This window comes from Oncorhynchus clarkii, chromosome 23 (genome assembly GCF_045791955.1).
Source record: "Oncorhynchus clarkii lewisi isolate Uvic-CL-2024 chromosome 23, UVic_Ocla_1.0, whole genome shotgun sequence".
Classification (NCBI taxonomy): Eukaryota; Metazoa; Chordata; class Actinopteri; order Salmoniformes; family Salmonidae; genus Oncorhynchus; species Oncorhynchus clarkii.
In genome coordinates, this window is record NC_092169.1 from 9,699,790 (window position 1) to 9,715,401 (window position 15,612).

Genomic DNA, 15,612 nt, shown 5'->3' on the forward strand with positions numbered 1-15,612 from the left:
TTATTTTTAAAAGTAAGGTAGGGGTGTGGCTCATTAAACCAGTCAGTATCTGGTGTGACCACCATTTGCCCCATACAAAGCAATATCCTTCGCATAGAGTTGATCAGGTTGTTGATTGTTGCCTGTGGAATGTTGTCCAACTCCTCTTCAAATGGTTGTGTGAAGTTGATGGATATTGGCGGGAACTGGAAAACGATGTCATACACGTCGATCCAGAGCATCCCAAACACCCTCAATGGGTGACATGTAGGCCATGGAAGAAGTGGGACATTTTCAGCTTCCAGCAATTGTGTACAGATCCTTCTGACATGGGGATGTGCATTATCATGTTGAAACATGAGGTGATGGCGGCGGATGAATAGCACAGCAATGGGCCTCAGGATCTCGTCACGGTATCTCTGTGCATTCAAATTGTGATCGATAAAATGCAATGGTTTTTGATGTCGGTAGCTTATGCCTCCCCATACAATAACTCCACCACCACCACTTTGTTAACATGGTCATCAGCAAGTCGCTCACCCAAACAATGCCATACATCCTGCCCGGTACAGTTGAAACAGGAATTCCTCCATGAAGCGCACACTTCTCCAGCGTGCCAGTGTCCATCAAAGGTGAGAATTTGCCCACTGTAGTCGGTTACGACACCAAACTGAAGTCAGGTCAACACCCTGGTGAGGATGACAAGCACACAGATGAGCGTCCCTGAAAAGGCTTCTGACAGTTTATGCAGATATTCTTCGGTTGTGCAAACAGTTTCATCAGCTGCACCTGGTCTCAGACGATCCCGCAGGTGAAGAAGCCGGATGTAGAGACCATAGGCTGGCGTAGTTACACTTGGTCTGCGGTTGTGAGGCCGGTTGGTCGTACTGCCAAATTCTCTAAAATGATGTTGGCGGCAGCTTATGGTAGAGAAATTAACATTGAATTATCTGGCAACAGCTCTGATGGATATTCCTGCAGTCAGCATGCCAATTGCACGCTCCATCAAAACATGTGTGGCAAAACTGCATATGCATTTGCAATGGCAAAATATTCATTAACAGGGATGTAAACAAATTTGTTCCCCAAATTGAGAGAATCTTATTTCAGCTCATGAAACATGGGACCAACACTTTACATGGTGCATTTATATTTTCGTGTTTATCAACATTTTTAGCTAAACGTTCCCCAGTGGGCAAAACCTGGACCCTAAACAGCTTCTACCCCCAAGCCATATGACTTCTAAACAAGACTGCTAAATAGCTAATCAAACAGCTACCCGGACTACCTGCATTGATCCTTTTTTGCACTGACTATGCACACACACTGGGCTCTACCCACACACGCACTATATACACCCACACACACAACATTCACACACATGCATACTGACACCACACACACCATACGCTGCTGCTACTGTCTATTATCTATCCTGGTGCCTAGTCATTTTAACCCACCTATATGTACATAGCTACCTCAATTACCTCATACCCCTGCACATTAACTCAGTATATAGCCAGGTTATTTTGACTCGTTATTGATATTATTCATTGTGTATTTATTCCTTGTCACTATTTCTACTTTTGGTAACACCTTATTTGGATAGTCCATCTATAGAGCATGGACTATCTACTAACCCTTATCCTAACCCTAAAAACTTAACCCTTACCCTAAACCTACTCTTAGCAAGCAGTTGGTCATACTATCTGTTGATAAGCATCTGTAGAACATCTACAGATAGAAAATCTGGACTATCAAAATAAAGTATATATCTTATCTGAACTGCCTTGGTTGCCCAATAAAGATCTGCAAAACTCAGTTTAACAGTCCTGGTGTGATCGGTGAGGATTAAAGTCTATTTTGGGAGGACTGGATAAAATTCAGCCAGACAGATGTTTCAGGCAATAATCCTAAAAATGACTGTATGAGGGTTGCTAGGTGAGAGGAAATGATAAGCAGAGGTGACCAGTAAAATGCAACAATCTGATGGAATAACCAAACACATTGTGATTCTCTTAAATAATGTATGAAAACTACATTACTGAGCAAAGCAGACTGAAAATCCTTCCACTACCTAGTCTACATTTTTTGTTAAGGTATCAGTCTCAAAATGAGAAGAAGCATGTGTCTGGAAAACATGCCAATGGCCCATGTGGTGAAAATAACAGCAATTATTTATGTTATGAAAATGGACTCAACACCACCTGTGTAACCCCCCCACTGCTCAATGCCCTAACAGGATCAAGGAGCACATGTGTCATCATAAACTTGTCGTGTGTGTGCTAAAGACAGTAGCATAGCATTTTCTACTACTTCACTCAAAATAGAACTGAAATCACATGCTCCTTAAATTATTACTGTACTCTGAGACAAATGTACTTCTCCCCTAATGTCGCCATCCCTCAGCTACGAGGGAATTATAGTACCCATTGTTATGCCCGGTGCCCTAGCAACAGTGAAATCATAAGATGTTAGATAGAAATCTTGAAAACATTGAGCTGAAACAGATTGCGATCCATATTTAACAGACAGTGAGTTATGCTATCACTTTAGCAGATAAAGAAAACTGGTCAGGTGTCTTGTAAAAAAATATATCAAAATTTCGAGCAAAAGGAATCGATGAAGTTATTCATTATCAGGATGTCATGAACAACATTATCAGGATGTCTAGCACAAATACGTATAACCGATGGTTATGGATGAAGACCGTAATGAAAATAAAATAACAGCCATAACCATTTAGAATTTTTGTTTTCTATTTTTTTGTGCAATGAGCAGCTGACCGAAGACGGGACGGCCAGGCATTCGTGCAGTTGTCAGTTTCTGCGGTAACATGGACTGTTAACAACGTGATGAAACTGTTGGTCCTTGCTACAACAAGCAAGGTGTTGCCTTAAGGTTAGGCATAAGGTTAGCAGTGTGGTTATGGTTTAGGGTTAGGTTTTAAATCACATTTTAATAGAGAAATTGTAGAAATGGGCAGAATTCAGCCATACATTTTGGACATTGTTGCTATGGAAGCTAATGATGACCAGCGGGGTTGGAGCAAAGGATTCGTCGGTTGCCTAGGCAACACCCCCCATATTGCAGCTGCAACACACATTGCCCATACAGTCAGGAGCGGAGGAGAGGAGAAAACATACATACATACATACATACATACATACATACATACATACATTTTTGTGGATGGCCCATTAGTGCCATCCAAAATCCCATGACAGTCACAGCCCTACCCTGACATAGGGTGACCACATATCCAGGATTGTGCAGGAAAGTCCTGCATTTTGGCCCTTTGTCCCACAACCAAACAATTGTGTCCCACATTTTATCAAAAAATTAACTAATTTACAGAAAAGGTCAATTTATCACGCATTTCACTCAGACTTCCTTTTCAATCGAGGAAAATAGACATTCCAACCTGTACCTTTTGCATTGCGCTTATGACGAGATAGATCATAAGGATGTGGTGCTGGTAATGTTAAACACTTCTCCAATCGTTGTTGAGATCTGATATTATGCACAGCGCAGGATGAGACATTGGTTGAGATATGACATTGGCCTATCACATTGGTCAAATCCTTTCGGGCTGAATTCCATCTAAATTTGGAGAAAATTGGACAGTTAAGAACTTACAAAAAGCATGCTTTTAACAAAGAGCTACAGAATTATGTAAATCGCCATATTAGACTGAAACATAAGGTCATTTTCAAACTAGTGCGGTTTTCTCATTCAACATATTTGCTTCTACTTCACTCAATCCCGTTTTTAGTCTCACTTCCTAACTGTTTTACATTCCCTGAAACCAACCAGAAAATGTTCTTTGGCCACATATTCCACATTTTCAGGAAACAGCTACACGTGGTCTCGTTTTCTGCATCACCAAATTTGGCATGAGGCAAGAGTAGGCTAGGTGCGCTTTAGTTAAAGGGGATGTGTGTGTTAGGGGGGTGCTGGCCCCCCAAAAGTGTTAGGGGGGTGCTGGCCCCCCAAAATTATTAATGTAGGCTACACTGTCCCGCAAAATCCTGTTCTCCCTCATTTGGGTATTTTAAATGTGGTCACCCCAAGCTGAGCACCAGTCACTAAAACACACACTTATACAAGAGTATGCAATATGTTGTTCTATTGACAGAGGTTGGACATAAAGTACAGGCTGTAGCGCAGCAGCAGTAGCAGTAGCAGTAGCAGTAGTAGCAGTAGCAGTAGCAGTAGTAGCAGTAGTAGTAGTAGTAGTAGTAGTAGTAGTAGTAGTAGCAGTAGCAGTAGCAGTAGCAGTAGCAGTAGCAGCAGCAGCAGCAGCAGCAGTAGTAGTAGTAGTAGTAGTAGTAGTAGTAGTAGTACTTCTAGCTTCATTGTTTTATAAAACTATTTTTCTCCCTCTCTGAGCTCCAATAGAACAGCTAAATAACAATGACAGCTCAATCAATGAAGTGTCTGAAGTCCCAGGTTATCCAGAGTGGAGCAGAGAGGAGAAGAGGGTCCATTAAAAAGTGGCTACCTACATGTAAAACTGTGCTGTGTCCAGCTGTGTCCCTCCCTCAGCATGTAGAGTCAAAGAGCTCAAAGAGAGAGCGATAGAGGTTAGATGTAAAAGTGAAGGAATAACAGATGTCTGGAGAGCAATTATGTAACAAACAACCCAGCTGACAGTGGATAAGTGAGAGGTGGGGGTTGTTTGATGCCGTAATGGCTCCAACGCCATGAGGCTTCACCCATTACGGATGGTCCAGGACATCTCAAACTAAAATAATTTCTGAATTTCACACAAGACATACGAGTCATATTGTAGAGTCAATCCAACAACCACCCAAAGTCATGACAATTAAAAAGGAATGACGCACGGTAAACCCAAGCTTACAAAAAAATGATGCCAATCTGGTCTGTCCTGTCCACTCTCAGATAAGGATGGGAACAGGGTGAATGGCTTAGTGCATTTTACTCTGATCTGATCCACCAAGTGATTGGCCCCTTACCTGGCAAAACAGGTCAACGTAAATAGTCCGGGTGGCCATTTTAATTAATTGTTCAGCAGTCTTATGGTCTTGGGGGTAGAAGCTGTTAAGAAGACTTTTGGTCCTAGACCAGTCAATACGCTCTCGATGGTGCAGTTGTAGAGATTTTTGAGGATCTGGGGACCCATGCCCTCTTTACAACTGTCTTGGTGTGTTTGGACCATGATCGTTTGTTGGTGATGTGGACACCAAGGAACTTAAAAAAAACTCTCGACCTGCTCCGATTAAGCCCCGGCGATGTTAATGGGGCACCTGCTCGGCCCTCCTTTTCCTTTAGTCCACGATCAACTCCTTTGTGTTGCTCACATTGAGGGAGAAGTTCTCGTCTCTGACCTCCTTCCTATAGGCTGGCTCATCGTTGTCGGTGATCAGGCCTACCACTGTGTGTCGTCAGCAAACTTAATGATGGTGTTGAAGTCGTGCTTGGCCACGCAGTCGTGGGTGAACAGGGAGTACAGTAGGGGTGCATGCTTAGTCCCCTAAGTGGGCCCAGTGTTGAGGATCAGTGTGGCAGATGTGTTGTTGCCTACCTTTGCCACCTGGGGACATCCCATCAGGAAATCCAGGATCCAGTTGCAGAGGGAGGTGTTTAGTCCCAAGGTCCTTAGCTTAGGTGATGAGCTTTGTGAGTACTGTAGTCAATGAACAGCATTCTCAGAAAGGTGTTCCTTTTGTCCAGATGTTAAAAGGCAGTGTGGAGTGAGATTGAGATTGCATCATCTGTGGATCAGTTGGGGTGGAATGCGAATTGGAGTGGGTCTAGGGTTTCCGGCATGATGGTGTTGATGTGAGCAATGACTAGCCTTTCAAAGCACTTCATGGCTAGCGACGTGAGTGCTATGGGCAGTAATCACTTAGGCAGGTTACCTTCGCTTTCTTGGGCACAGGGACTATGGTGGTCTGTTTGAAAGATGTAGGTATTACAGACTCGGTCAGGGAGAGTTTGAAAATGTCAGTGAAGACACTTGCCAGTTGGTCTGCGCATGCTTTGAGTACACATCCTGGTAAACCGTCTTGCCCAGAGTTCTGCCATCTGTGACATTCAGCAAATCCTAATGTCCACTGCTCAGTCCTCAAAATCACCTCAGAACCCTAGCTTGCTCAGTCAGTCTTTATCATGGGCACCTCAGACACATGCACCCTTTTAGGCAACTCCTCCAGATTGGTGCATTTAGTCTACAATTAACAGTTAGCTCCCACACATGAGCCGAAACAGATCTTTCACAAGAAGTGGCTATGCCATGCCAATAGGTGTCTGTGGCCACACAGAGGAACATTAAAATAGTTACATTTAGTTGTTGTTCTCACAAAACAACTAAACCATTGTTTGCCTGCTCTGCAGCCCACACAGTACATAGTGGATAAAAGGAAAGTCTGACAAAATGAACGGACACAAGACAGCATTTCATTGATTTTCAAGTGAAGCAATGTGCCTACTCACATTCTCTGGCATTTAAACAGCAATAATTACCTGATTAATCTCACCTAATTAGTTAAGTGTAATCTAAATCAATGAGAAAAGCTGGTTTTGTAGGGACTATTTGCTGCATTACAGTGTTACAAATGTTGATATCAAATAAAACATGTAAAAATCAACAGCCAGGGGCCTCCCAAGTGGCACAGTAGTCTAAGGCACTGCATCGCAGTGCTTGAGGCGTCACTACAGACCCGGGTTTGATCCCAGGCTGTGTCACAATTGACCAAGGCTGTGTCACAATTGACCCAGCGTCATCCGGGTTAAGGGAGGGTTTGACCGGCTAGGATTTCCTTGTCCCATCGCGCTCTAGCGACTCATTGCGGGCCGGGCGCCTTCAAGCTAACTTCGGTCACCAGCTGGCCAGTGTTTCCTCCAACACATTGGTGTGGCTGGCTTCCGGGTTAAGCGAGCAGTGTGTCAAAAAGCAGTGCGGCTTGGCAGGGTTGTGTTTCGGGGGACGCATGACTGTCAACATTCGCTTCTCCCGAGTCCGTAGGGGAGTTGCAGTGATGGGACAAGAATGTAATTACCAATTGGATATCACAAGATTGGTGAGAAAAAAATGTTTAAAAAATTAAAGCAACAGCCAGGTAACAGCCAGGTAGAACAATGATAAACATAAGCAATTCCACAGTAACACAGTGATGCACCATTTTTTTTACTTTAAAATGTATGCCAAACAAAAAACAATGATTGCAAAATTAAGCAAACCATACAACTCCATGCACAAGGCCAACTTTTAACAATTTCCACCGAATTTCACTAAAAAACACATTTGCTTGAAGATAGTGCTGAGCAATTAGTGCTTTTTGAGGCCGGTTCAGATTTGGTTGGATTTTCTTTTTTTAAATGATCAGGCTTTTCGACTTCAATCATTTGAGTTGAATGCTGTAACACAGAATAAAAACATTAATAGAATTCCCATGACGGTAGTGACTGCCCATTACTGCTTATCACTTATTAGCCACTTATTCACATTACTTAGATACATTCAGTTGTGTATATTACATGCGTTTTATTTGATGACTATTATTCTATTCCAAGTCATCATCTCATCTCTATAGATCTGCTGCCTATGCTTTCTGACAAAAAGTATATTTTGTAGTTCTTCAAAGTAAATAAGGCATACTTTTATGACTGCTGAATACCAATGATGAATCACTTAAAATCATGTATTTTCAGGTAGAGATATCTCGAAGCAACAGCCGCTCTCTATATTTATTTTATTTAACTAGGCAAGTCGGCTAAGAACTTATTTACAATGACGGCCTACCCCGGCCAAACCTTAACCCGGATGACGCTGGGCCAATTGTGCGCTGCCCTATATCCCCTCACGATCGTGCATTCTTCTGCCGCTTTTGTAGCAGGCAAAAAATAAGCACATCCTACCGATCCTCGACTTCGGCGATGTCATCTACAAAATAGCTTCCAGTACTCTACTGTTAGGGTTGGGAGATATGGCCAAAATCTCATATCCCGATATAGGCCATTTCATATCCCAATAACGATACATATCACGATATAGCACATTTTCTGTAAATTCAATGAATAAATAGTTTATATAAGATGACCACATGTAAAGGCCTGTACATATCAATGATGTTGCTCTTGCTGCGGGCGATTCCCTGATCCAGCTCTACGCAGACGACACCATTCTGTATACTTCCGGCCCTTCCATGGACACTGCTATCTAACCTCCAAACGAGCTTCAATGCCATACAACACTCCTTCCGTGGCCTCCAACTGCTCTTAAACGCTAGTAAAACCAAATGCATGCTTTTCAACCGTTTGCTGCCTGCACCCGCACGCCCGACTAGCATCACCACCCTGGATGGTTCCGACCTAGAATATGTGGATATCTATAAGTACCTAGGTGTCTGGCTAGACTGTAAACTCTGCTTCCAGACTCCTATCAAACATCTCCAATCGAAAATAAAATCTAAAGTCGGCTTTCTATTCCGCAACAAAGCCTCCTTCACTCACGCCGCCAAACTTACCCTAGTAAAACTGACTATCCTACCGATCCTCGACTTCAGCGATGTCATCTACAAAATAGCTTCCAGTACTCTACTCAGCAAACTGGATGCAGTTTATTACAGTGCCATCCGTTTTGTTACTAAAGCACCTTGTACCACCCACCACTGCGACCTGTATGCTCTAGTCGGTTGGCCCTCGCTACATATTCGTCGCCAGACCCACTGGCTCCAGGTCATCTACAAGTCCATGCTAGGTAAAGCTCTGCCTTATCTCAGTTCACTGGTCACGATGGCAACACCCACCCGTAGCACGCGCTCCAGCAGCTGTATCTCACTGATCATCCCTAAAGCCAACACCTCATTTGGCCGCCTTTCATTCCAGTTCTCTGCTGCCTGTGACTGGAACGAATTGCAAAAATCGCCGAAGTTGGAGACTTTTATCTCCCTCACCAACTTCAAACATCTGCTATCTGAGCAGCTAACCGATCGCTGCAGCTGTACATAGTCCATCGGTAAATAGCCCACCCAATTTACCTACCTCATCCCCATACTGTTTATATTTATTTACTTCTCTGCTCTTTTGCACACCAGTACCTGTACATGACCATCTGATCATTTATCACTCCAGTGTTAATCTGCAAAATTGTAATTATTCGCCTACCTCCTCATGCCTTTTGCACACAATGTATATAGACTCTCTTTTTTTTTCTTTTTTACTGTGTTATTGACTTGTTAGTTGTTTACTCCATGTGTAACTCTGTGTTGTTGTCTGTTCACACTGCTATGCTTTATCTTGGCCAGGTCGCAGTTGTAAATGAGAACTTGTTCTCAACTAGCCTACCTGGTTAAATACAGGTGAAATAAAATAAAGAAAGAAACATCTTATTACATTTTGAATTATACTCAACAAATAAAAGGTACTTACTCATATTTGATTATTTCTCCTTTTATTTAGAACCTTTTTGCAAATGTTCAGTTAAGCATGTAACAAAATAAAAATATTAATGTATAAAATCTAAAAAAAAAAGGTAAATAGAAAATACTTCAACTATAGTTGCAAACAAAATAAATATAGGCCTAAAATAGATATATTTTGGGGGGCTTGCCTGTTATTTTGGCATTAATACTTGTCACATATTCATTTGGTACCTTGGGTCGACTGTTAGCACCAACTCAAGAAACTCCCGTTTCTCGACCATGTAAATTGGGGCCATGTCTGGACAGATGTAAGTTGTAACGGCAGCTGTTCTCTCCTTCCATCTTCGGGATTCTTTGGCATATGGTGTGCCGCGGGCAAAAACTTCTTGCAACGTCTGAGTCAGGGGTTTGTTTTGAGCACTCGACTGTACTTTTTTGGGTCTCATCCATAGACTCTCTCCATACTGTTTCACATGATTCTTGCGTAGGTGGTAAAGAGGTTAGTCGTGTTTGAGCTTGTTGTCAGAACTCTGGCCTGCGGCATATTTTGCAGAGGACGGTTTTCTGGTCTGTGTCAGACTTTTCATACCCAAACCTAGGGCTGGGCAATAAATCAATAATTAATCGAGGTAATTACTTCCCTCAATATTGATATAAAAACGTTTAGATTCATTTTCGATAATGTCGATATAGAATAATTAGGTACAGCAGTCCATTTGACCTCTGACGAGCAGGAACGAGAGGAGAAGTGACAATATGCACGTGGAGAGGTATACGCCCACTAAAAACCACTTAGCACCTCATGTGATGGAGTAGCCACTATTAACCACAAAAAATTATTGATGTAAGCGAAAACAGTGGCAGTGATAGCCATGGAGAAGGAGCAGCTTCCAAATAAATGATTGATAAAAAGGGTTCAACTGTTTCAGTAATTTGGAAGTGGTTTGGCTTCTTGAAGTCCGACAAAGAGCAGAGCAACATTCGGTGCAAATTGTGCCGTAGACAGGTGGCTACAAAGTCTGGTAATACGACAAACCTTATTCAACATCTGAAGCAAAGTCACTGTTTGGAACATGCAGGAAGTTTTGAGTTTGCGCCACGGTATTGATAAACGCCCCTCAAGCACCAGCCAATCTAGGGATGTTTGCCCGAAGCAGTCAACACTGACAGCGTTTATGCCCTTCAAGCAAACATTGAAAAGACATCACAAATGCTATTATGCATTGCTATTATGCATTTTTTCCTTGTCAGCTCAGGTATTCGATCTAGCAACCTTTCGGTTACTGGCCCAACGCTCTGCCTAGTGGTTTGTTCAGGAATTAGGCATTCTTGAGTCTGAAGCAGATATGCACCTTTTAAACATTATTTGATTAATATCGTGATAACTTTCGTTATCGAATGAAAAAAAAAATATAGATAGTGATCATTTATTTGCCATATCGCCCAGCCCTACCCAAACCACATCCATGCGACTGAAGTAGCCCCTCTTTTAGGTACGAGCTCCGTGTCTCCGTGCTCTGTGTCACGTTCACGCTCCTCCATGTTTGTTTGTGTTGCAAATTTCAAGAACACAAAGCATCGTCCAATTGACTAAAAATATTGCCGTACAGAATGTGATTTACGACAACGGAATAATTACCATGTTATATGCGCTAAACTACGTAGAATATTGGCCTGTTGTTAACGACAACTCCCTACTACATCACAGTTCAGACAGGACCTGATTTATCTCTAGAGAAACTGTGCAATGTGGGCGTTGAGCTCACAGAAAAAAACTAACAAAGCGGAATTCAAATAATAAACAATGTTGGTCAACTAATTGATTAAAAATAAATAAATAAATAACCGAAATTTCAGGTAATCGCTCAGCACTACTTGAAAAACAGTGCAAATGCAAAGTTTCTCTGATTTTTCACTTTAAAATGTCAAACAAAAACTAATTACTGCAAAGTTCAACAAACCATATAAAATCACAAAAAAAAACACGTGCTTGCAGAACAGTGCAGATGCAAAGATTGGTAACAGAATGACGGTTTATGCTGTTGGTACCGTCATTCTGTTACCGAACTGTGCATCCCTCTGTTAGCGTGGATTTGCCCCAAAAAAAACACACGCAAAGACCACATCTTGAAATAAATCATATTAGGCTAATAGCAAACTAAAAAAGTGATTTTGGCATGCTACATTCTAGTGAATCTCCAACACACCTTCAGACAACCTACCCAGGATGTGAAGTGCATTTCACTTCAAAGAATAGAACAGGCAACAAGATAGAATAGCAGTATTCCAGCAAAATGTTAACAATCCAAGCAAAGGAATGAGACAGGAATAATGTTAATCACGCTGTACAGGAGACTGAATGTATAGAGGTTTTACATTCCAATGCAGCTATCGCTGCAGTTCCAGCACACCAGTGTGACCCTTCTAAACATAACACAGAGGAGCCAGCTGCATGGGACAGTGTGCCATGTAATTGGGGCCACCAATTCTGAGCCCAGAGAGTGCTGTCACAGCATTTATGATAAGCTGACAGAGCCACTAGAAGCATTTAGAAGAAGCTCAACCATAGCAACTTATAGGTGATAGGCTAAGGCCTACCTTTTCAGCATAATTCAATCGATTAGTTTTCCGGCAACATGAAAAGGCATCGATTTATTCTACATTAAGGCCTAGTCACGTTGAAAAGGTAACGCTTAACATTAAATTGCTCTTATACCTGAGAAGTCACAGTAGTGGTACAGTGTAACAACATTACGGTAACATAATAGCCTAATTTAGTAAGGCAGTATATCATCAGTTAAACTTACATTTAGGCTATGTGACATACGTTTATAGAAAATCGGAAAACTTCCAGGCCTAGCTTAGTCTAAATTGTTTACCTATGAGAGTGCAACCAAATACAAGAGTGAAGGGGAACACTACCAGTAAAAAATACCTATAAAAGGGAGCCTGAAAAAAAGTGACAGATTAATAAATAGGAGGAGCTGAAAGGATGCTGCACGTGCATTCATGTTTCTAACAGGGAAATACTAGAAAGCTTTTGTCTTTCAGTTTTACACAAGTGTTGGCTAAATGTTTAACTGTCACTACTTCACACCAGGTTGTGATTATTTAAAAACATTCTGAATGTAGTGACAGAAAGCACTCCTCTGTCTAAAAAGGATGAACCCTATCCTTTCATAGGTCTGCAACCATGATGTCCCTCAATGGCTTTCTTTGCAACAGGTGCCATCCCATGTCTCAAGACCTTAAACTAACACACTGTGTGCATACTGAAAGTGGGTATGTCCTGGCTGACAGTTGAAAAAACATCAAGACAGCATGTTTTGTTGTCATTAAACCTTTCAGTAACATGGTGGTCCATTTTTAACCTAAACATTTTTCTAAACAGGTTGCAGTAGGCTAAAAGGCCTAAGCAGAGCCTTAAACTGAGCTAAATAGAAGGCTCTGGGCCTATGTATTATCACCAACTTGGAGTCCAAATATGCATCTTACAGATCTTGGTAACTATAGAAATAGAAGTGAGGCTGTTGAGGGCCACTTTCCATGGTCCTTAGGTTAGCTTGAAATATTAATACACATTTTTGACCATCTCTCGGCAGGCCTACTGACTTGCATAGACCTAAACAAATATAAAACTGTAGTTTCTGAGCAAGTTTACCTGATTTTGTAATTTGGCAAGGTGTGTTTCTTCTTGATGACTCTTTTCAACTGGTTGACAATGATTGAGGTAAGCTGAGGCAAGGGCCTTCCCTCGAACTGTGACTTCACCTCAAAGTCTATCAATGGGTCCTCGAGGAACGTGAAGGACCAGTGCGTAAAAGGCACGCGAGTGAACTGCAGCTTCAGTCTTCCAACCACACGCGTCATCTTTACGAACAGGTAGGCTGATTTCCCAAAAACAAGGTCTACATCAATTGCTAGATGGAATCCCCCATTATATTCAAGGTCCACTTCGAAATTGAGTTCCTCGGGCATGCCGTCTTCATTTAAACGCACTGGATTAATAAGTTTGGCCGTTTTAAAAACGGGCAAAGAATTACCCAGGGAGATATCCCTGAGACTGAGTCCCTCCAACAGGCGACCAGCTGTCTTGGTTTGTAATAGCTCCTCGAACTCCACCTTGATCTTTTTGGTCAGCCAGTGCCTAACGACAGGAGTGTCGCGGAGTTCTCTGAATAGGAACAAAAAGATAGCGTTTAGAAAATTGCACGTCTCCGGTTTGGAGGTGTGGAGTGGCTCGCTTTGACAATGCGGTGGCGGTTGTTGTTTAGGGCTACTGCTTGTGACAGCTGCTTCCTGTTGCCTGTGAGAGATGGCCTCTTGCTGTTTGGATGCAGCAGATGCTGCGATATCTTGTTGTTGACCTGATTCGGCATGTTGGTTATTGAAGTAATCCTTCAAGGCGGGATCAGGCACTGCTTTGACATATTGCACTGTCCCGGTTTTTGGCTCGGGGCTTCTCCAGTAAAGCAGTAAGAACTGTAATACCAACGTAATGAGTACGCCAGATAATGCGGAAATTACTATCAAGTAAATCATCTCGAGCAGTTGACTCTTCCCGTTTCCGCGTTATAAAACAATCATATTCCGACGTTTAACCGTAATAACAAAGCAAGTTCCACCTGGTTGCTCACAACCCTGCCATATTAGCTGCCTTTTTCTTGGGGTTCAAGCTCTTCAGCTGATTGGGCGAACGTATTACGTGGTTGTGCGTAATGACGGATTTAGAAAAGTGTACACTACCATACCAAAGATTATGGATATTTTGCCGCCTTCGTGTGCAAGTCGGAACTAAACTCAAATTTCCGACTCGCTAACTGGTTCACATGTGGCACGTGTATGACTACAACTAGTTAGCAAATCTGAAATGTCAGAGTTTGACTAGCACTTGAACTAATACTTGTCTCTCCGCCCTAACACAAAGCTGCACTGAGCTCTCCCTATTCCTCTCTTTGGATTGGTGGATACATCTCATTATTTGAGTTGTTAACATCAACCACCTGTATTAAATATCTGCTACGCTACTAGCCTTATGTCATGAATATGTATAGCCATCTCGAGACAACTCCGATATAAAAGGTTTTTTTTTCAAATTGCCGGGATATCACGTATCCTACTTATCAGTACACTCGTAACAATCTAAGCATGACAAAACTTATATTCGATCAAATAAACCTCATAAATAAATAAACTAAACAACGTCGCCTGCTGGAGAAGAAAGATTTCTGGCAAAGTTCTGCCTCTCGCTTAGCCTTTTCCGAAATGACAATAAGCACCAACCGAGCCCAGGGAAACTGTTGGTGCATTCAATGCCATGTTCAAAACAACTGGGAACTCGGATCTCGGAAATCTCCGACTTCTGACTTTAGCACATTCAAAACAACTGGGAACTCTGAAAAAAAACGAGCTCCGACCGGGAACAATTGATTTGAATGGTCATCCAACGCGGAATTCCAACTCGGGAACTCAAGCCACTTTCCAGAGCTCTGACTTTCCGACCTGAAGATCACTGAGGTCATGATTTGACCTCATATTTAAAATTAAAATAAAATATATTTTTTTAAAGAATGTAGTCCTCTTTGTGGCATTTTGTGAATGCTTTATTTTATACTGATCGCACTATACGTTTTTGTGCTTGTGGATTAGAGGTCGACCGATTAATCGGAATGGCCGATTAATTAGGGCCGGTTTCAAGTTTTCATAACAATAGGAAAGCTGTATTTTTGGGTGCCTATTTGCCGATTTAAATTCTTTTTTTATACCTTTATTTAACTAGGCAAGTCAGTTAAGAACACATTCTTATTTTCAATTACGGCCTAGGAATGGTGGGTTAACTGCCTCGTTCAGGGGCAGAACGACAGATTCTCACATTGTCATCCCGGGGGAGCCAATCTTGCAACCTTATAGTTAACTAGTCCAACGCAATAACGACCTGCCTCTCTCGTTGCACTCCACAAGGAGCCTGCCTGTTACGCGAATGCAGTAAGCCAAGGTAAGTTGCTAGCTAGCATTAAACTTATCTTATAAAAAAACAGTCAATCATAATCACTAGTTAACTACACATGGTTGATGATATTACTAGATATTATCTAGCGTGTCCTGCGTTGCATATAATCTGACTGAGCATACAAGTATCTAAGTATCTGACTGAGCGGTGGTAGGCAGAAGCAGGCAAGTAAACATACATTCATTCAAACAGCACTTGCGTGCCTCACGTATGTATCTTGTTAGCAAATGTGTA

At 42.0% G+C, this 15,612-nt stretch overlaps 1 protein-coding gene across 1 annotated transcript in view; it reads right to left on the reverse strand.

Moving 5' to 3' along the window:
• Positions 1-14,005, reverse strand: part of LOC139381592 (PDZ domain-containing protein 8-like) — a 61,353-nt gene extending 47,348 nt beyond the window's left edge. Inside the window, exon 1 of the mRNA XM_071125243.1 lies at positions 13,030-14,005. Within this exon, the coding sequence (XP_070981344.1) occupies positions 13,030-13,910 (881 nt within the window). The 5' untranslated portion in view covers positions 13,911-14,005. The remainder of the gene's footprint in view (positions 1-13,029) is intronic.
• Between the last annotated feature and the right edge of the window lie 1,607 nt (positions 14,006-15,612).